The 21454-nt window shown below is 42.8% G+C and overlaps 1 protein-coding gene across 1 annotated transcript in view; it reads right to left on the bottom strand.

The window, feature by feature from the left end:
• LOC111149193 (family with sequence similarity 184 member B) overlaps positions 1–21454 on the bottom strand; it is a 185920-nt gene that overhangs the window by 81242 nt on the left and 83224 nt on the right. Inside the window, 3 exon segments of the mRNA XM_022506138.1 lie at positions 18944–19150; positions 19705–19844; positions 21028–21163. Coding sequence (XP_022361846.1) covers positions 18944–19150; positions 19705–19844; positions 21028–21163 — 483 coding nt within the window.

The raw sequence follows: 21454 nt of genomic DNA, 5'->3' as shown, positions 1-21454 counted from the left end.
AAAATGCTATCAATGAGATCCAATCTAATCTAGATACTCTAACAGCTAGGGTAAATGAGGCAGAAGATTGAATTAGTGATCTAGAAGATAAACTGATAGAAAAGAAGGATCAGGAGGAGGCCTGGAACAAACAGCTTAGGATCCATGAAAACAGAATTGGAGAGATAAATGATGCCATGAAACATTCCAATGTCAGAATTATTGGGATCCCTGAGGGGGTTGGAGAGAAAGAGAGGACTAGAAGATATAGTTAAGGAAATCCTAGCTGAGAATTTCCCTAATCTGGGGAATGAAACAAGTGTTCATGTCCTAGAGGGATAGGGACACTCCCATGATCAACAAGGGTAGAACGACCTACCAGCATGTGATTGTGAAACTTGTGAATCATAGGACCAGAGAAAACACCTTTTTTTGGTTAAGATTTTATTTATTCATTTGACAAGGAGATAGAGCTCAAGCAGGCAGAGCAGCAGGCAGAAGGAGAGGGAGAAGAAGTCTCCCCACTGAGGAGAGAGCGCAATGCAGGGCTCGATCCTAGAACCTTGGGATCATTACCTGAGCTGAAGGCAGACACTTAACTGGCTGAGACACCCAGGCAACCCACCAGAGAAAATATCTTAAGAGCAGCTCAGGGGAAGAAATTCCTTATGTACAGAGGGAGGAATATCAGAATAATGTCAGACCTCTCCACAGAAACCTGGCAAGCCAAAAAGGGCTGGCAAGACATATTCAGGGTACTAAATGAGAAGAACATGCAGCCAAGAATACTTTATTTGTCAGGGCTGTCATTTAGAATGGATGGAGAGATAAAGAGTTTCCAAGACAGGCAAAGACTAAAAGAATATGCAACCACCAAGCTGGCCCCACGATAAATATTAAGGGGGGTTCTATAAAGAAGAAAGACCCCCAAGAGTAATATAGAAGAGAAATTTAGAGAGATAATCTATTGAAACAAGGATCTCACAGACAACATGATGACAATAAAAGCATATCTTTCAATAATGACTCTCAATGTGGAATGGTCTAAATGCTCCTATAAAATGGCACAGGGTTGCAGACTGGATAAAAAGACAGGACCCATCCATATGCTATCTACAAGAGACTCACTTTGAACCTAAAGATACATCCAGCCTGAAAGTGAAGGGATGAAGAACCATCTTTCATGCCACTGGGCCTCAAAAGAAAGCTGAGGTAACATTTCTAGTATCAGAGAGATTATATTTGAAGCTAAAGACTGTAGTCAGAGATACAGAAGGACACTACATCATTCTCAAAGTGTCTATCCCACAAGAAGATCTAAGAACTGTAAATTGTTACTACATAAGCCAACAGTTAATCAAAATAAAGAGACATATTGATAAGAATATGTTAATTGTAGAGGATCTTAACATGCCACCCTCAGCAACAGATGGATCATCTAAGCAGAAAATCAACAAAGAAACAAGAGCTTTGAAAGACACATTGGACCAGATGGACCTCATAGATACATACAGAACACTCCACCCTAAAACAACAGAATACCCATTCATCTTGACCACACATGGAACTTTCTCCAGAATAGACAACATACTGGGTCACAAATCATGTCTCAACTGATACCAAAAGACTGAGATTATTCCCCACATGTTCTCAGACCACAATGCTTTGAAACTGGAACTCAGTCACAAGAAAAATTTGGAAGAAATTCAAACACTTGGAAGCTAAAGACCATCCTGTTCAAGAATGTTTGGATCAACCAGGAAATCAAAGAACTTAAACAATCAAAGAACGAAAACCAATGAGAATGAAGACATATCGGTCCAAAACCTATGGTATACAGCAAAGGCAATCCTGAGAGGTAAATACATAGCCATCCAAGCCTCATTCAAAAAAAAATAGAAAGATCCCAAATACACAAACTCTCTCTACACCTTAAAGAACTTGGGAATCAACAACAAATTAAGCATACCCCACACACAAGAAGGGAAATCATTAAGATCAGAGTAGAGATCAATGAGTTAGAAACCAGAGACACAGTAGAACACATCAATGAAACTAGAAGCTGGTTCTTTGAAAGAATTAATAAGATCGATAAACCACTGGCCAGACTAATCCAAAAGAAAAGAGAAAGGATTCAAATTAATAAACTTATGAATGAAAGGAGAGAGATCACAACTAACACCAAGGAAAAAGAAACAATCATCAGAAATTATTATCAATAGCTATATGCTAATAAGTTAAGCAACCTAGAAGAAATGGATGCATTCCTGAAAACCTATAAACTTTCAAGACTGAAACAGGAAGAAATTAACAACCTGACTAGATCAAAACCAGTAATGAGATTGAAGCAGTAATCAAAAACCTCCCAAAAGGTGAGTTCGGAGCGTGGCCAGAGGCCAGGGAGACGGGAGTGATCGGGCTCTTTTCTCTGAGGGCGCACTGAGGAGAGGGCCACAAGATCTCGGCTCCTCCGGGCCGGAGACTGGGAGGCCGCCATTTTCATTCCCATCCTCAGGAACTCTACGGAAAGCGTTCAGGGGACAAAAGCTCCTGAAAGCGAACCCAAGCAGATTAATTAGCCTGGCCCCTGGTAAGGGTGGTGCAATTCTGCATCGGGCAAAGACACCTGAGAATCACTAAACAGGCCCCTCCCCCAGAAGATCAACAAGAAATCCAGCCAAGACAAAGTTCACCTACCAAGGAGAGCAGCAGAATTCCAGTGGAGGAGAAAGCAAAGCACAGAACTCATGGCTTTCTCCCCATGATTCTTTAGTCTTGTGGTTAATTTAATTTTTTTAATTTAATATTTTTCTCTTCTGCTAATTTTGTTTAACTTTTACCCTTTTCTTTTTTAACGTTTTTTAACTAGTTTATCTAATATATATATATATATGTGTGTATATATATATATGTATATATATATACATATATATATATTTTTTCTTTTTTATATTTTTTCTTTATTTGTTTTCTTTTTTAAATTTTTTTTTCTGAACTTTTTATCCCCTTTCTCCCTCCCATGATTTGGGGTCTCTTCTGATTTGGTTAAAGCGCATTTTCCTGGGGTCTTTGCCACCCTTTCAGTATTTTATTTGCTCCCTCATATACTCTTATCTGGAAAAAATGACAAGGCGGAAAAACTCACCACAAAAAAAAAAGAACAAAAGTCTGTACTGAAGGCTAGGGACCTAATAAATACAAACATTGGTAATATGTCAGATATAGAGTTTAGAATGACAATTCTCAAGGTTCTAGCGGGGCTCGAAAAAGGCATGGAAGATATTAGAGAAACCCTCTCTTGACAGATAAAAGCCCTTTCTGGAGAAATAAAAGAACTAAAATCTAACCAAGTTGAAATCAAAAAAGCTATTAATGAGGTGCAATCAAAAATGGAGGCTCTCACTGCTAGGATAAATGAGGCAGAAGAAAGAATTAGCCATATAGAAGACCAAACGACAGAGAATAAAGAAGCTGAGCAAAAGAGGGACAAACAGCTACTGGACCACGAAGGGAGAATTCGAGACATAAGTGACACCATAAGACAAAACAACATTAGAATAATTGGGATTCCAGAAGAAGAAGGAAGAGAGAGGGGGGCAGAAGGTATATTGGAGAGAATTATTGGAGAGAATTTCCCCAATATGGCAAAGGGAACAAGCATCAAAATCCAGGAGGTGCAGAGAACCCCCCTCAAAATCAAAAAGAATAGGTCCACACCCCGTCACCTAATAGTAAAATTTACAAGTCTTAGCAACAAAGAGAAAATCCTGAAAGCAGCCTGGGAAAAGAAGTCTGTAACATACAATGGTAAAAATATTAGATTGGCAGCAGACTTATCCACAGAGACCTGGCAGGCCAGAAAGAACTGGCATGATATATTCAGAGCACTAAACGAGAAAAACATGCAGCCAAGAATACTATATCCAGCTAGGCTATCACTGAAAATAGAAGGAGAGATAAAAAGCTTCCAGGATAAACAAAAACTGAAAGAATTTGCAAACACCAAACCAGCTCTACAAGAAATACTGAAAGGGGTCCTCTAAGCAAACAGACAGCCTAAAAGTAGTAGATCAGAAAGGAACAGAGACAATATACAGTAACAGTCACCTTACAGGCAATACAATGGCACTAAATTCATATCTCTCAATAGTTACCCTGAATGTTAATGGGCTAAATGCCCCAATCAAAAGACACAGGGTATCAGAATGGATAAAAAAACAAAACCCATCTATATGTTGCCTACAAGAAACTCATTTTAAACCCGAAGACACCTCCAGATTTAAAGTGAGGGGGTGGAAAACAATTTACCATGCTAATGGACGTCAGAAGAAAGCAGGGGTGGCAATCCTTACATCAGATCAATTAGATTTTAAGCCAAAGACTATAATAAGAGATGAGGAAGGACACTATATCATACTCAAAGGGTCCGTCCAACAAGAAGATCTAACAATTTTAAGTATCTATGCCCCTAACGTGGGAGCAGCCAACTATATAAACCAATTAATAACAAAATCAAAGAAACACATCGACAATAGTACAATAATAGTAGGGGACTTTAACACTCCCCTCACTGAAATGGGCAGATCATCCAAGCAAAAGATCAACAAGGAAATAAAGGCCTTAAATGACACACTGGACCAGATGGACATCACAGATATATTCAGAACATTTCATCCCAAAGCAACAGAATACACATTCTTCTCTAGTGCACATGGAACATTCTCCAGAATAGATCACATTCTTGGTCCTAAATCAGGTCTCAACCGTTATCAAAAGATTGGAATCATTCCCTGCATATTTTGAGACCACAATGCTCTGAAGCTAGAACTCAATCACAAGAGGAAATTTGGAAAGAACCCAAATACATGGAGAATGAATGAATGGGTCAACCAGGAAATTAAAGAAGAATTGAAAAATTCATGGAAACAAATGATAATGAAAACACAACGGTTCAAAATCTGTGGGACACAGCAAAGGCAGTCCTGAGAGGAAAATATATAGCGGTACAAGCCTTTCTCAAGAAACAAGAAAGGTCTCAGGTACGCAACCTAACCCTACACCTAAAGGAGCTGGAGAAACAACAAGAAAGAAACCCTAAACCCAGCAGGAGAAGAGAAATCATAAAGATCAGAGCAGAAATCAATGAAATAGAAACCAAAAAAACAATAGAACAAATCAACGAAACTAGGAGCTGGTTCTTTGAAAGAATTAATAAGATTGATAAACCCCTGGCCAGACTTATCAAAAAGAAGAGAGAAAGGACCCAAATGAATAAAATCATGAATGAAAGAGGAGAGATCACAACCAACACCAAAGAAATACAGACAATTATAAGAACATACTATGAGCAACTCTACGCCAACAAATTTGACAATCTAGAAGAAATGGATGCATTCCTAGAGACATATAAACTACCACAACTGAACCAGGAAGAAATAGAAAACCTGAGCAGACCCATAACCAGTAAGGAGATTGAAACAGTCATCAAAAATCTCCAAACAAACAAAAGCCCAGGGCCAGACGGCTTCCCAGGGGAATTCTAACAAACATTTAAAGAAGAACTAATTCCTATTCTCCTGAAACTGTTCCAAAAAATAGAAATGGAAGGAAAACTTCCAAACTCATTTTATGAGGCCAGCATCACCTTGATCCCAAAACCAGACAAGGATCCCATCAAAAAAGAGAACTACAGACCAATATCCTTGATGAACACAGATGCAAAAATTCTCACCAAAATACTAGCCAATAGGATTCAACAGTACATTAAAAGGATTATTCACCACGACCAAGTGGGATTTATTCCAGGGCTGCAAGTTTGGTTCAACATCCGCAAATCAATCAATGTGATACAACACATTAATAAAAGAAAGAACAAGAACCATATGATACTCTCCATAGATGCTGAAAAAGCATTTGACAAAGTACAGCATCCCTTCCTGATCAAAACTCTTCAAAGTGTAGGGATAGAGGGCACATACCTCAATATTATCAAAGCCATCTATGAAAAACACACCGCAAATATCATTCTCAATGGAGAAAAACTGAAAGCTTTTCCGCTAAGGTCAGGAACACGGCAGGGATGTCCGTTATCACCACTGCTATTCAACAAAGTACTAGAAGTCCTAGCCTCAGCAATCAGACAACAAAAAGAAATTAAAGGCATCCAACTCGGCAAAGAAGAAGTCAAACTATCACTCTTCCCAGACGATATGATACTATATGTGGAAAACCCAAAAGACTCCACTCCAAAACTGCTAGAACTTGTACAGGAATTCAGTAAAGTGTCAGGATATAAAATCAATGCACAGAAATCAGTTGCATTTCTCTACACCAACAACAAGACAGAAGAAAGAGAAATTAGGGAGTCAATCCCATTTACAATTGCACCCAAAACTATAAGATACCTAGGAATAAACCTAACCAAAGAGACTAAGAATCTATCCACAGAAAACTATAAAGTACTCATGAAAGAAATTGAGGAAGACACAAAGAAATGGAAAAATGTTCCATGCTCCTGGATTGGAAGAACAAATATTGTGAAAATGTCTATGCTACCTAAAGCAATCTACACATTTAATGCAATTTCCTATCAAAATACCATCCATTTTTTTCAAAGAAATGGAACAAATAATCCTAAAATTTATATGGAACCAGAAAAGACCTCGAATAGCCAAAGGAATATTGAAAAAGAAAGCCAAAGTTGGTGGCATCACAATCCCGGACTTCAAGCTCTATTACAAAGCTGTCATCATCAAGACAGCATGGTACTGGCACAAAAACAGACCCATAGATCAATGGAACAGAATAGAGAGCCCAGAAATAGACCCTCAACTCTATGGTCCACTAATCTTCGACAAAGCAGGAAAGAATGTCCAATGGAAAAAAGACAGCCTCTTCAATAAATGGTGTTGGGAAAATTGGACAGCCACATGCAGAAACATGAAATTGGACCATCTCCTTACACCACACACGAAAATAGACTCAAAATGGATGAAGGACCTCAATGTGAGAAAGGAATCCATCAAAATCCTTGAGGAGAACACAGGCAGCAACCTCTTCGACCTCAGCCACAGCTACTTCTTCCTAGGATCATCACCAAAGGCAAGGGAAGCAAGGGCAAAAATGAACTATTGGGACTTCATCAAGATCAAAAGCTTTTGCACAGCAAAGGAAACAGTTAACAAAACCAAAAGGCAACTGACAGAATGGGAGAAGATATTTGCAAACGACATATCAGATAAAGGGCTATTGTCCGAAATGTATAAAGAACTTAGCAAACTCAACACCCAAAGAACAAATAATCCAATCAAGAAATGGGCAGAAGACATGAGCAGACATTTCTGCAAAGATGACATCCAGATGGCCAACAGACACATGAAACACTGTTCCACATCACTCGGCATCAGGGAAATACAAATCAAAACCACAATGAGATACCACCTCACACCAGTCAGAATGGCTAAAATTAACAAGTCAGGAAATGACAGATGCTGGCGAGGATGCAGAGAAAGGGGAACCCTCCTACACTGTTGGGAATGCAAGCTGGTGCAACCGCTCTGGAAAACAGCATGGAGGTTCCTCAAAGAGTTGAAAATAGAATTACCCTATGACCCAGCAATTGCACTACTGGGTATTTACCCTAAAGATACAAACGTAGTGGTCCGAAGGGGCACGTGCACCCGAATGTTTATAGCAGCAATGTCTACAACAGCCAAACTATGGAAAGAACCTAGATGTCCATCAACAGATGAATGGATAAAGAAGATGTGGTATGTATACACAATGGAATACTATGCAGCCATCGAAAGAAATGAAATCTTGCCATTTGCGACGACGTGGATGGAACTAGAGGGTATCATGCTTAGTGAAATAAGTCAGAGAAGGAGAGAAAGACAGCTATCATATGATCTCCCTGATATGAGGAAGTGGAGATGCAACATTGGGGGGTTAAGGGGGTAGGAGAAGAATAAATGAAACAAGATGGGATTGGGAGGGAGACAAACCATAAGTGACTCTTAATCTCACAAAACAAACTGAGGGTTGCTGGGGGGAGGGAGGTGGGGTTATGGACATTGGGGAGGGTATGTGTTATAGCGAGTGCTGTGAAGTGTGTAAACCTGGTGACTCACAGACCTGTACCCCTGGGGATAAAAATACATTATATGTTTATAAAAAAAGAAAAAAAAACTCCCCAAAAACAAGAGTCCAGGAACTGAAGGATTCCCTGGGGAGTTCTACCAAACATTCAAAGAAGAAATAACACCTATTCTCCTGAAGCTGTTTCAAAAAACAGAATCAGAAGGAAAACCTAAAGACTCTTTCTCTGAAGCCAGCATTTCCTGATCCACAAACCAAGCAAAGACCCCATCAAAAAGGAGAATTTCAGACCAATAACTCTGATGATTATGGATGCTAAGATTCTCAACAAGATCCTAGCTAATAGAATCCAACATTACATTTAAAAGATTATCCACTGTAACCAGGTGGGATTTATCCCTGGGATGCAAGGGTGGTTCAACATTTGTAAATCAATCATTGTTATAGAACAAATTAATAAAAGAAGAGAGGAGAACTACATGGTCTTCTCAATTGATGCAGAAAAAACATTTGACAAAAGACAGCGTCCTTTCCTGATTAAAACTCTTCAGAGTATAGGGATAGAAGGAACATTCCTCAACTTCATAAAATCCATCTCTGAAAAACCCACAGCAAATATCATTCTCAATGGGGAAAAGCTGAGAGCCTTTCCATTGAGATCAGGAAAAGGATAAGGATGATCACTCTCACCATTAGTGTTCAACATATTACTAGAAGTCCTAGCAACAGTAATCAGACAACAAAAGAAATAAAAGGTATTCAAATTCACAAAGAAGTCAAACTCTCTTTCTTTGCAGATGAAATCATCCTCTATGTGGAAAACCCAAAAATCTCCATCCCCAAATTATTAGAACTCTTACAGCAATTCAGTAATGTGGCAGGATACAAAATCAATGTACGGAAATCCGTTGCTTTCTTATACACTAACAATGAAACTGTAAGAAAGGGAAATTAGAGGACCAATTCCACTTACAATAGCACCAAAACCCATAAGATACCTTGGAATAAACCTAATCAAAAAGGTAAAGGACCTATACTTGAGGAACTACAGAACACTCATGAAGGAAATTGAAGAAGACACAAAAAGATGGAAAAACACTCCATGTTCATGGATCAGAAGAATAAACATTGTTAAAATGTCTATACTGCTCAGAGCAATCTAAGCTTTCAATGCCATCCCAATCAAAATACCATCAGCAGTTTTCAAAGTGCTGGAACAAACAATCCTAAAATTTGTATAGAACGAGAAAAGAGGCTGAATTGCCAAGGAAATGATGGAAAAGAAAAACAAAGCTGGAGACATCATGTTGCCTGATTTCAAGCTTTATTACAAAACTGTGATCATCAAGACAGCATGGTACTAGCAGAAAAACAGACATATAGACCAGTGGGACAGAGTAGAGAGCCCAGATATGGACCCGCAACTCTATGGTCAACTAATCTTTGACAAAGCAGGAAAAAATATCCAGTGGAAATAAGTCTCTTCAGTAAATGGTGCTGGGAAAATTGGACAGCTATGTACCATTCTCTTACACCATACACAAAGATAAACTCAAAATGGATGAAAGACCTCAATGTGAGACAGGAATCCATCAAAATCCTAAAGGAGAACATAGGCAGTAACCTCTTCAACGCTGGCCACAGCAACTTCTTTCAAGACACATCTCCAGGGGCACCTGGGTGGCTCAGTGGGTTAAAGCCTCTGCCTTCGGCTCAGGTCATGATCTCAGGGTCCTGGGATCGAGCCCCGCATCGGGCTCTCTGCTCCGCGGGGAGCCTGCTTCCTCCTCTCTCTCTGCCTGCCTCTCTGCCTACTTGTGATTTCTCTCTGTCAAATAAATAAAATCTTTAAAAAAAAAAAAAAAAGACACATCTCCAAAGGCAAGGGGAAAAAAACTGAAAATGAACTTTAGGGACTTCATCAAGATCAAAAGCTTCTGCACAGCAAAGGAAACAATCAACAAAACAAAGAGGCAACTCACAGAATGGGAGAAGATATTCTCAAATGACACTACAGACAAAGGACTGATACCCAAGATCTATAAAGAACTTCTCAAACTCAATACCCAAAAAACAGATAAGTCAAAAAATGGGCAGAAGACACGAACTTCTCCAAAGAAGACATACAAATGGCTAACAGACATGAAAAATGTTCATTAACCATCAGGGAAATTCAAATCAAAGCCACATTGAGATACCACCTTACACCAGTTAGGATGACAAAAATTAACAAGGCAAGTAACAACAAATGTTGGAGAGGATGTGGAGAAAAGGGAACCCTCTTACAGTGTTGGTGGGAATGCAGTTGGTGCCACTTTGGAAAACAGTGTGGAGATCCTTCAAAAAATTAAAAATAGAGCTATCCAATGACCCGGCAATTGCACTACTGGGTATTTACCCCAGAGATACAGATGTAGTGAAAAGAAGGGCCATATGTACCCCAATGTCCATAGCAGCAATGTCGACAATAGCCAAACTGTAGAAAGAACCAAGATGCCTTTCAACAGATGAATGGATAAAGAAGATGTGGTCCATATATACAATGGAATATTACTCAGCCATCAGAAGGGATGAATACCCAGCTTTTGCATCAACATGGATAGGACTGGAGGAGATTATGCTGAGTGAAATAAGTCAAGCAGAGAAAGCCAATTATCATATGATTTCACTTACTTGTAGAACATAAGGAATAACACAGAAGTCATTAGGAGAAGGAAGGGAAAAGTGAAGGGAGGGAAATTGGAAGGGGAGATGAACCATGAGAGACTCTGGACTCAGAGAAAAAAACAGAATTTTGGAGGGGAAGGGGGTAGGGGGATGGTGAGCCTGGTGGTGGGTATTAAGTAGGGCATGTATTACATGGAGCACTGGGTTTTATACATAAACAATGAATCTTGGAACACTACATCATAAACTAATTATGTACTGTATGGTGACTAACATAACATAATAAAAAAACACAAAATAAAATTATTATTTTTAAATGATTATTTTAAATTATTTAAAGTTCCTATAAATCCTGAAATTTGTGTCCAATCCAGGATGTGACCCCCAATCCACACCAGCTCCTTTTCTTTGCCATCCTGGGTGGCATGGGTGGGGACATCACCATTTCCATGGGCCAACGATTCCAGGAAGCCATGAATGTTGCTGATGAAGCTCTCCAGCTCCCAGACATTGGCCTGCCTCTGACCCCACTGGTTAGCCTATTCTTGTAAGGCCTTCACTCCCCCTCCAGGTGGGAACACCTGTTGTGAGCCTGGAGAAATTCAGCTGATGATTCTTCCATGCTGGCCTGGGTGTCCTCTGGAACTTCCTCTCAGCCTCCTCTTTGTCTCAGGCCATGTCCAGGGAGGTCTGGCTCTCAGGCAAGGTGTTCTTTAATTCTTGTGACACCCAGTGATAGAGCAGATTTCTCAATCTTTGGTTTTCTTCTTCACACGTTAAAATCAGATCTTTTAGCTCACTTTCTGAAAGGGAGATTTATTCCTTCCCCTCCTTGTATTAAAAGCTTCTTTCATAAATTCAGACTTTCTGTTGAACGCTGTCAAAGATTTACTGATGTGTTTCATTTCCAGGGGCAGCTCTTTCCGCTTTCTATCTCATTTAAGGCATGGTGTCTTTCACTCCTTCCAAAGAGAACTTCCCAAAAGATGAAGACCCCTCAAATGATGTGCCACCAGGATACCAGGCTGGAGTTGGTTCCAGGCCAGAGGGCTGAGGGCCATGGCTCACCAGTATGTCTACACAGTGACCTAACACGGGGACTGTAGTCTGAGTGGTTCCAAGCACTGGTCAGGCCTTGGCATTCAGCCACAACTCAGTGACATTTGGGAGCCAGCCTCCAACAGGGGGAGGAAACTCTACCTTCACAGATAGCCTCTGTCCTGGCTCTTCCCCTGGAAGACAGATGTCCCGAGGACTCATTTTCCCTGTGCTAAGCCCTTGGTCAGCCAGGCATCCAAGGGAATCTTTGGCCCTCTGCTGAGCTGGGTGGAATTCCTGGCCTGTTGAGTGCCTTGTAGACTCATTCATCTCTCGCTGAGCTGGAGTGGCAGGGCTCCCAGTTGGTCAGATATCCAGGGGACTCTTTTGACCTGTGGTGAGCTGGGTTGGAGTGTTCCTGATTGGAGGATTTGCGTTCAGTTGATTGTCCAAGGGACTTGCTTATCCAGTGCTGAGTGGGGTTGGAGAATTGCCTGGGTGTCCCTGGCCCTCATTTATCCTGTGTTGAGCTAGGTCAAAGGTCTCCCAGTCATTTGGCTATACTGGAGCTCATTGCCCTGAACTAAGCCAGGTTATAGGGCTTTCAGTTGGAAGGCTCCCAAATGGTGGTGTCTGGGAGACTCACCTTGCTCTATGCTGAACTCTGTCATTGGGCTTGCAGGTGTCTGGGTGGCCAGGGGACTCATTTGCCCTTTGCTGACTGGTAAGAAAGCTTCCGGTCTGCAGTGTGTCTGGGGAACTCGTTTGCCCTGTGCTGAGCTGGGTGGGATGACTACTGGCTAGAGGGCTCCTAGTCCATCAGATGTCTGGGGAATTTAAGTGGGGTCAGAGTACTCTTGGTCCAAGAGCACCCAGTCTGCTGTCTTGAGGATTCTTTGCCCTGTACTAAGTTGATTCAGAGAATTGCCCATCAGAGAAGTATTCAGGGAATTAGTTTGCTCTGTGATGAACTCGGTCAGTGGGATCCTGGTGGACCCAGCGTCTGGGCGACTCCATAGCCCTGTGCTAAGTTGGTTCAGAGAATTTACCCCTAATGAAGGGTCTGGGGAACTTGTTTGCCTTGTGCTGATCTGGGTCAGAAAGCTTGTGGTCAGCTGGATGTCCTGGGGATGAGTTCACCCTATGATGAGCGGTGTTAGAGCTCCTGGTTGGCCTAGTATATCTAGTGGACTCAGTTGTCTGGTTGGCCGGTGCTTTGCTGGGTTGAGGGCTCTGAGCTGGAGAGATCCTAGTTGGTCTAGTGTCCAGACAACTTGTTTATCCTATGTTGAGCTGGATCAGAGAACTTGTAGTACAAAGGTACCCAGGGTGCCCACTGTCCTGAGGGGACTCCTTAACCCTATGTTGAATTGCTTCAGAGAATACTCCATTAGCCAGGGGTCCAAGGGACTTAGTTGCCTAGTGCTGATCTGGGTCAGTGGGTCCTGGTCAGAGGGCTCCTGGCTGGCCCAGGTGGAAGATTCAATTTCCCTGTGCTCTGCTGAGGTGGAGGGCTCCCGGTTGGCCCAGTGTCCAGGCAACTTTTTTGCACCATGCTGAGCTGAGTCTGAAGGCTTTTGGTACAAGGACACCCAGTAGGATCACTGTCCTGGGGATTCATTAGTCTTATGCTGAATTGGTTCAGAGAATTCCCCACTGGCCAGGGTTCCAGAGGACTGGCTTGCCTTGAGCTGATATGGGTCAAAGGGCTTGTTATCAGCCAGGTATCCAGGGAATTAGTTTGCTCTGCCAGAACTGGGTTGGTGGGCTCCTGGTGAGCCCAGTGTCTGGGGGAGTCCATTGCCTTGCTAAGTTGGTTTAGAGAATTCCTCATTGGTGGAAGGTCCAGGGGACTTGATTGCCTTGTGGCTGATCAGGGTCAGTTGGCTCCTGGTTGAAGGACTCCTGGAAGACTTGATTGCCCTGTGCTCTGCTTAGCTGGAGAGCTCCCAGTTATCCCAGTGTCCAGGCAACATTTTTGTGCCATGGTGAGCTGGGTCAGAAGGCTTTTGGTATGAGAGTACCCAATGAGCACACTGTCCTGGGGACTGGTTAGCTCTATGCTGAGTTGGTTTGGAGAATTCCCCATTGACCAGGTATTCAGGGGCCTTGGTGGCCTTGGGCTCACTCTCATCAAAGGGATGGTCATCAGCCAAAGGTCCAGGGGATTAGTTTGCCCTGTGCTGAACTGGGATGGTAGGCTCCTGGTGGGCCCAGTGTCTGGGGGACTCCATAGCCCTGTGCTAACTTGGTTCAGGGAACTCCCCATTGGCCCAGGGTTGGGGTACTGGTTCACCTTGTACTGATGTGAGTCGGAAAACTTGTAGTAGACTGGATATCTGGGGGTTTAGTTCATCCTGTGATGAGCTAGATCACTGGGCTCCTGGTTAACCTGGTGTCTGAGTGGACTTAATTGCCCTGTGTTCTGCTGGGTTGAGGGCTGCCAGTTGGAAGACTCCTGGTGGGTGCACTGTCTAGGCAACTTGTTTACCCTATGGTGAGCTGGAGCAGAAAGGGGCCTAGTGGGCCCACTGTCTTGTGGACTTGTTAATCCTAGCTGAGCTGGTTTGGAGAAGTCCCCATCGTCTGGATGCCTAGGGGACTTGGCTGTCTAGTGATGATCTGGGTCAGTGGACTCCTGGTCAAAGGGCTCTTGGTTGGCCCAGCCAGAAGTCTCAACTGTCCTGTGCTCTGTTGCACTGGAGGGCTTCCAGGAGGGCGTCTCTTGGTCAGCCTAGCATCCTGGGGACTTGTTGGCTCCATGCTGAGTTGGTTCAGAGATGTGCCCATTAGCTATATTTCCGGGAGAGTGTCTCACTCTGCTCTGTGGGATTGGTGTGCTCGCACCTCGCCATGTGTCTAGAGGATTAGTGTCTCCTGTGCTGACCCTGGACACAAGGCTCCAGCTCAGCAGAATGTCCAGGGGACCCTCAGGACATGCCACTGACTTCCCTGTGCTGAGTCAGGTTATGATCCCAAAGGACTAGAGGGGCTCTGCCTGACTGGGTGAGGGTCTATTGAACTGTGATTCCTAGAGCCCCCTACCTTTCTGCCAAATGGGACTGAGTAACTGGGTGGTCTGACCAGCCCTGCAGGGGTGCCTGGGTCCAGGTGGTGCTGAGTGCCAGTATAAGTACTCACGGGACGTCAGAGGGGCAGAAAAGTAGAAGTGTACATGAAGTGGACTGAAAGGTGTGGGCAAGAGGATGGGGCAAGACCAGTCGGAGAGAAGCTGCCATTAGCAGGAACGGAGAACCCTGAAGAGTACCCCCGTTATAGCTGCTGGGTACTGGGCTTTTCTAACAGCCACTGTTCATCCAATGCCTCCTAAGCATATCACTGCTCCCCAGCCAATCACCAGGGGGCTCTCTGCTTGGTCTTGCTCATGTGGCCAATTACCAGGTGGTTCTCACTGTGGCCAACCTGACGTCATCACCTGAACTCCATGTTTTTAAAGAAAAATATGTTAACCTGTTTTGAGAAGAAATATTACTATTTGGAATGTATTTATAATAAAGTTGGTGGTACAGCAGCAAGAGTCAATAAGTTGGAACTCAAAAATGTCACTTAGAGTCACCATCAGCAATCATAGTAACACCAGTATTAGTCAGTACATTTGGCATTAGACCCCACGAAGGCTCACACTTCAGTAGTAAAGTTAAGGTGGTACCAGAGCAAACAGTACTCTAAACTCATCCTAATGAAGTTTTTAAAAAGTCTAGAAAATGGTATCTTTTAACAATAAAAAGAATAAGTCTGGCAAAGATGAAGCTGACTCACAAGTAATTTACCTGCTGGCCCAAACAAAATTCAGCACTCAAGAAAGGGTACTAACAAAATGCAGTCTTTCAAAGTTAACACTCTTAATGCTCAGCATCCAATAAAACATTAATAAATATCCAAAGAAGGAGGAAAATGGGACTCATAACCAGAAGACTCAACCATAGGTGGGAAAAAATCAAATGACAGATGAGGATGCTAAAAGAGCAATTACAAACATACCCAAGAATTTAAAGGAAAACAAATAGAATGAGGAGAAAAGGGGAGATTATAAAGGAGGATCAAATGGAATTTCAGAAATGAAAAAATAAACCAAATAGGCTTAAAAAATTGTAGGATGTGCAAAAAGATAAAAAGATGAATGAACTTGAAGATACAGAAGAGAAACTTTCCAAACTGAAGCACAGAGAGACACGAAGACTAAAAATAAATGACCAGAGCTTCAGGGACTTGGAGGACAATATCAGAAGGAGGGGAGGTCCAAGGAGAAAATGACCTTAAAATTTCCAAACTGGAAAAACAGTGTGTTTATAAACCCACAGATCAGGACATTCAATGAACCCCAAGCAGAAAAACATGCATACAAAAAAATCATACATAGCATACCAAAATCAAGGTGTGGAAACCAGTGACAAAGAGAAACTCAAAGCAGCCAGAAAACAAAAGACTTATTATATGTGGGGGAATAAAAGGGGCTGCCAAGCTTTCGTGAGAAGAAAATGCAACCCCAAAAGTACTGAATGACATCTTTTTCTTTTGAAAGAAAAAAAAAAACCTCTATAAACTTAGTATTCTACATCTAGCAAAAATAAAGGCAAAATAAAGACTTTTTCAGATATATAAAAACAGAGAGAATTTGCTGTAAGTGGACTTATACCACAAGAAATGTGAAAGGGAATTCTTCAGGCCAAAGCAACAAAGACTGTAGAAATGGGAAATGGGAAAGGATAACTATAAGATTATAACATAAAAATAAAAATTATATAAGAAATATTTCTTTTCTCATTTAAAACTTTTCCCTAAAAAATAACTGGCTTTTCAAAGAAATAGAAAAGCAATGCACTGTTGAGTTTGTAACATGTAATGTAAAACATATGACAGCAACTACACAAAGGTCAGGAAGGGATAAATGGAGATGTATTGTTGTAAGGTTTGTACAATGAAGTAATATATACACGGGATGTAAAATAGTATTTGGTGGCGGTGATAAATTAAAGACACATGTTGTAAATCCTAGAGCAACCACAAGAGCACCTCTCCCAGAGACAAAAAAGGAAAAATGGCTAATAAGTCATTAGTGAAGATTAAAAAAGGAAATATAAGAAACAAATTCAATAAATGAAGAATAGAAAAAGAAGTAAAAAGAGAACAGATGTAACAAAAACAGCAAGATGGCAGACTAAGTGATAATTACATTCCCTGTAAATGGTCTAAAGGGCCCTTAAAAAAGGTGGGGGGAAGCACACTCCCACCCCAAACCAGGAGGGGAACACAATTTATTTCTATGTGATTCATTTCCCATATGGACTCATGCCCCTTGATTAAAGCCGCAATGAGATTTCTACAGTCAGAGACAGGCTTGGCTAATAGGTTACCAGGGTAACCTGTCGCTCTGGAGAGCCACTGTTCTTCCCACTGACTGTGGCTCTGGATAGAAAGAGTGTTCAGCTGTTTGTCTGAGGATTGGATTTGTGTGACCCCTCGCAGCTCACGGGAGGAGGGAGGAAAATGCTTTGTACACAGCTTCTTCCTGCCCAGCGCAGGGGTGGAAACCATAGGCTCTGGACTCAGGCTATCAGGTTTTTATACTAGCTCCAGCACTCCCTATCTGTGTGAGTTCATACATAACATCTTTCAGCCTCTGTTTTCTTATCTCTAAAATACGAACACCTGTTGGGATGCCTGGTGGCTCAGTTGGTTGAGAGGCTGCCTTTGGCTCCAGTCAGGATCCTGGGGTCCTGGGATCGAGCCCCACATATGACTCCCAGCTCAGTGGGGAGTCTGCTTCTCCCTCTCCCTCTGTGCCTCCCCCAGCTCCTGTGTGCTTTCTCGCTCTTTCAAATAAATAAATAAAATATTTAAAAATTTTAAAACAATGAAATATGAACACCCATTTTTTAATCCTGTTTGGAAGAATCAGTATGTTCCTAAGAATAAAGTGCTTTACAAATTATAGTGGGCACACCCAAAAAATTAAAAATTAGAAAAAAAAAGTATAGTAGGCACTAACCAATATTAACACACATGATGTCACCCTGTGCACACAGTAACTAATCATAGCCACCGTTTATTGAATTTTTACTGCATGCTGTGCATTGAACTAAGAGTTTTTATATAATACCATAAGGCATCCACAGAACAAGCCCTCAAAGTATTTATCCTTATTTTAGAAATCATGTTTCGGAGAGGTTAAGTCATACAGCTAGTGGATGCATCATGACTTCCTAGACCACAACCAGTTTGGGTCTTTTGTGAGTTTGTTTATTTACCCAACACATCTATTCATGGAATACCCACTACTCCATACCCCAATACCCACTACTCCTCACCAGGGCACAACACTGCATTCCTCAGGGCTATATGACCGTCTTTCAGCAAAGAGTCAAAGTTGATAACGCAGGCTCTCGCATGATAAAGAGGCTGTGTTCATAATATTACTGATTTACACTCCGTTCTTTCCCTAAAACACCACAGATGTTACTTGCTTTTCCCAGCAGACATGTGGAGACGAGGCTCTGCATTCCTTCTCAGCAGAAAGCTGCCCCTTTTGGTGGGAAGTTGGAACAGGACCCAGAGGGCAAGAATCTTCTCTCACATTGGCAAGCCACTGATTAATCACCTGCATCTACGTATTATGCCCCAGGCACACACTATGCTTTGTGTTTTCACACAGATTACCTCATTTAATCCTCGAAGCTACTCCAGGAAGTGCTATTAACATCATCTGCTTTATAAATGAGGAACCTCAGTTAAGCCAGGTTTCCCTCTGAGGGGCCAGCGCTCAATTACTCACAGGGCTCCTGACGCTGGAGGGTGGCAGTGCTCGGATTTGGATCCAGGCAGTCGGCTAGGGCCAGAGAGCTTTCTTCATGTCATGTCTGTCTGGTTTTGCTGAGGAGACTTGAATGCCCTCAGTTCAGCGCTCAGAGGATACAATTCTACCTCATGTCAATGACTCTAGCCCCTACCTGCTCCCAGCCTTAGGGGTGTTCCCTTCTCCTCCAAAGACCCTCCACTCCCTTGGTCAGACAAATAACTGAGATGTGCAGACAGCAGGAGCTCAGTAAGTGTCTGAGGAAGGGAAGAAGAAATACAAGAGAAAAAGAGGGAGGGAGAGAAGAGGACAAAGAACCTGAACAGAGTTTACGGAAGGGGATCCCACCTTCTGCAGCTTCCTCCTCTCGGCCTCCACCGACGAGCGAACAGACTTGATTTCTAGCGTGTGCTTCTTCACTAAGTCTTCCAGTCGCTTCACTAGCTGGTCTTTGAGATGTTTCTTCTCCTCTTCTGTCTGATGTTTGATTTTGCGAAGGTCTTCTTCATATTGTTGCTTCATATATTCCGTCTCAATACTTGCCTCTTTCTTGGTCTATAAACAAGAGAAAGGGCCTTGTAAACCTGCCAGCGTGGGGTGAGGGGCAGGGCATCACCATTTCTCTTTGGTACAGAGTTTACAACATTTACACACTGGTTTAACTGCTCGTAGCACCAGGGGCCATAAAGTTCATAGGACTATAAGATCTGATATTCGTAACAGCCTTCACTTTATCCACCATCAGCAAAAGGCTCTTTGGAAATATGTACCTACGGTCATGGGATTGGATATTCCAGCCCACTCCAGCTGTGTCTAAAGAATTCTTTGTTTGTTTTGATTGGGGAACAGATAGTGGAAGTCCTATGCAAGTTTCTAGTTTCCCAGGAACCAGCGAAAGAAGTGGGAAGAATTCTGCTATATTCTTAGTCTCCTAATTTCAAATGGCAGGAAGTTAGCTGGAACTTCACACCCACATGTCCACCCCTAAAACCATGGGACCTGCTGGTGCCAAGTGGCTCTGTCATAGTTGGGAACTGGCCTCTACCTGAAGCTCATTCCAGCAAAGCTTCCTGTGACTTCTTCATTCCCAGGGCTGGATCAGACTCTACCTGTGCCTCTGGGCCTCCTTTGGTGCGTGGACACTCCTTGGGGAAGTCTGGCTCCTGCTGAGGATGGAGACTGCGGCCTTCCAGGTCATTTGCCTTTCCTAGGACTTCCTTCTCTGAAACTAGCTCCGTCTTCATGTCATCTGCAAGTATATGTTTCAACATCATTTAAAATGCCCTTGTGTTCAAGGTCTTCTGCAGTCAGGTACCCATTCTGCGTTTCAACTCTTCTACCCCCACTCTGCGTGGACTTGCTGCTCTGTGGCCTTCTAGCTGTCAAGCACAATCAAAGTGGTGATTGTTGTCTTTGCTCAAGCAGCATCTTGAGTTCAAACAGTTGCCCTGTTCTAGCTTATTAAACCAATCATCATCAAAATGTTTTGATCATGCTTTCCATACGTTGAAAAAAACCACTGAGCGTGTTCCTGCATATATATACATTCCAAAGATTTAAATGTAAAAGATAAGACAAAAAGTAAATATAACTAGAAATGCTCATTGTTTTCTTCCCATATTCTTAGGAGGTATCCCTGCCCCACTTTTGAAAACACTGCACAAACTCCTCCACACACTTCTGGTTCCAATTCAAACCTCTCGTCCTCCACACCTTTCCAGCCCAGGGTGACTTCTTTCCAGAATGTTTCACTCCCCTGGTGCCTGGGCCACCGCATGATACCAAACGGTGCTCCAGACTATAAAGTCACTGTCCCATAAGCTCCCTGGGGCAGAGCCCATGTTTTGTGTCTTTTCTATCTCCTAGAATGAAGCTGATCACACTGTAGTATTTAAGAACTTGCTGATGAAGGAGTCTCCTCCTTCAGAGGAAGGCACTCTGGAGTCAGATATGCTCAGATACACTTGTTCTATCATGACCCGTGGCCTTGAGCTAGCCACCTACCCTTCCTCAGCCTCGTTTCTTCATCTGCATCATGGGAGACACTGACCACGCCCACTCACAGCACTACTGGGGAGACCCAGTAACGTCACTGTGAAATGATGGGAAAAATATGAAGTGTTGCTTCAGCATGGAGGAGAAGGCAGTGCTGAGCCGTTCAAGCAAGAGGTTTCAGGGGCAAGGGTCCTGCTGCACCATACCTTTTAGCTCTCCACACTGTGGCAGCTCACCTGTGCCCTGCCTGGGTTGAGCACCCTGCCTGGGTTGAGCTCGCCCAACAGGGATCAGATGAAACAGCCTGCCCTCGCTCTGCTCCCTCAACAGTCTCAGGGTGCAAGCAGCACCAGCCAACCTGGCAACGGCCCTTCTCTCTGTTAAGAAAAACAAAAACAAAAAACCCACAAACAAAAAACTCTCACAGTGCCTCTCACCGCTTTTCTGTGTCACGTGACACTCCTGCAGCATTAGTCTGTCTTTGGCAACAGCCAGCTTCTCCCCAAGTTTTTTTGCAGTGGTTTTCAGCTCTGAGTTCTCCTGCCGTGCCTCCTTGAGCTGCACATCCAGGTCCTAAACAGACAGAAAGGGTCTCATTGCCCTGGGGACAGTTTGCAGTGGAGACGCACGATGTGCACAGATCTGAAAGGTGGGTCAGTGCACAGCAGCCACTCTTGTCTTTGGAATTCAGAGGCTCCTGTTCACCCAATCCCTACTCATCCTGATGGGCTGTGTGCCTTTGGGCATGTTATTTAACATTTCGGTCGTGAGGATTAAATGAGATAAAGTGCCTGGGACTGAAAAAATGCTCAAGGATTACTAAGAATATTAGCTGCTGCAACTTTCAGAGATGGGGCTCTATGA

The sequence above is a fragment of the Enhydra lutris genome, unplaced genomic scaffold (assembly GCF_002288905.1).
Source record: "Enhydra lutris kenyoni isolate GAN:26980312 unplaced genomic scaffold, ASM228890v2 scaffoldscaffold21, whole genome shotgun sequence".
In the NCBI taxonomy this organism is placed as follows: Eukaryota; Metazoa; Chordata; class Mammalia; order Carnivora; family Mustelidae; genus Enhydra; species Enhydra lutris.
The sequence above is the reverse complement of the archived record's forward strand: the minus strand, read 5'-3'. Positions and strand labels throughout refer to the sequence as shown.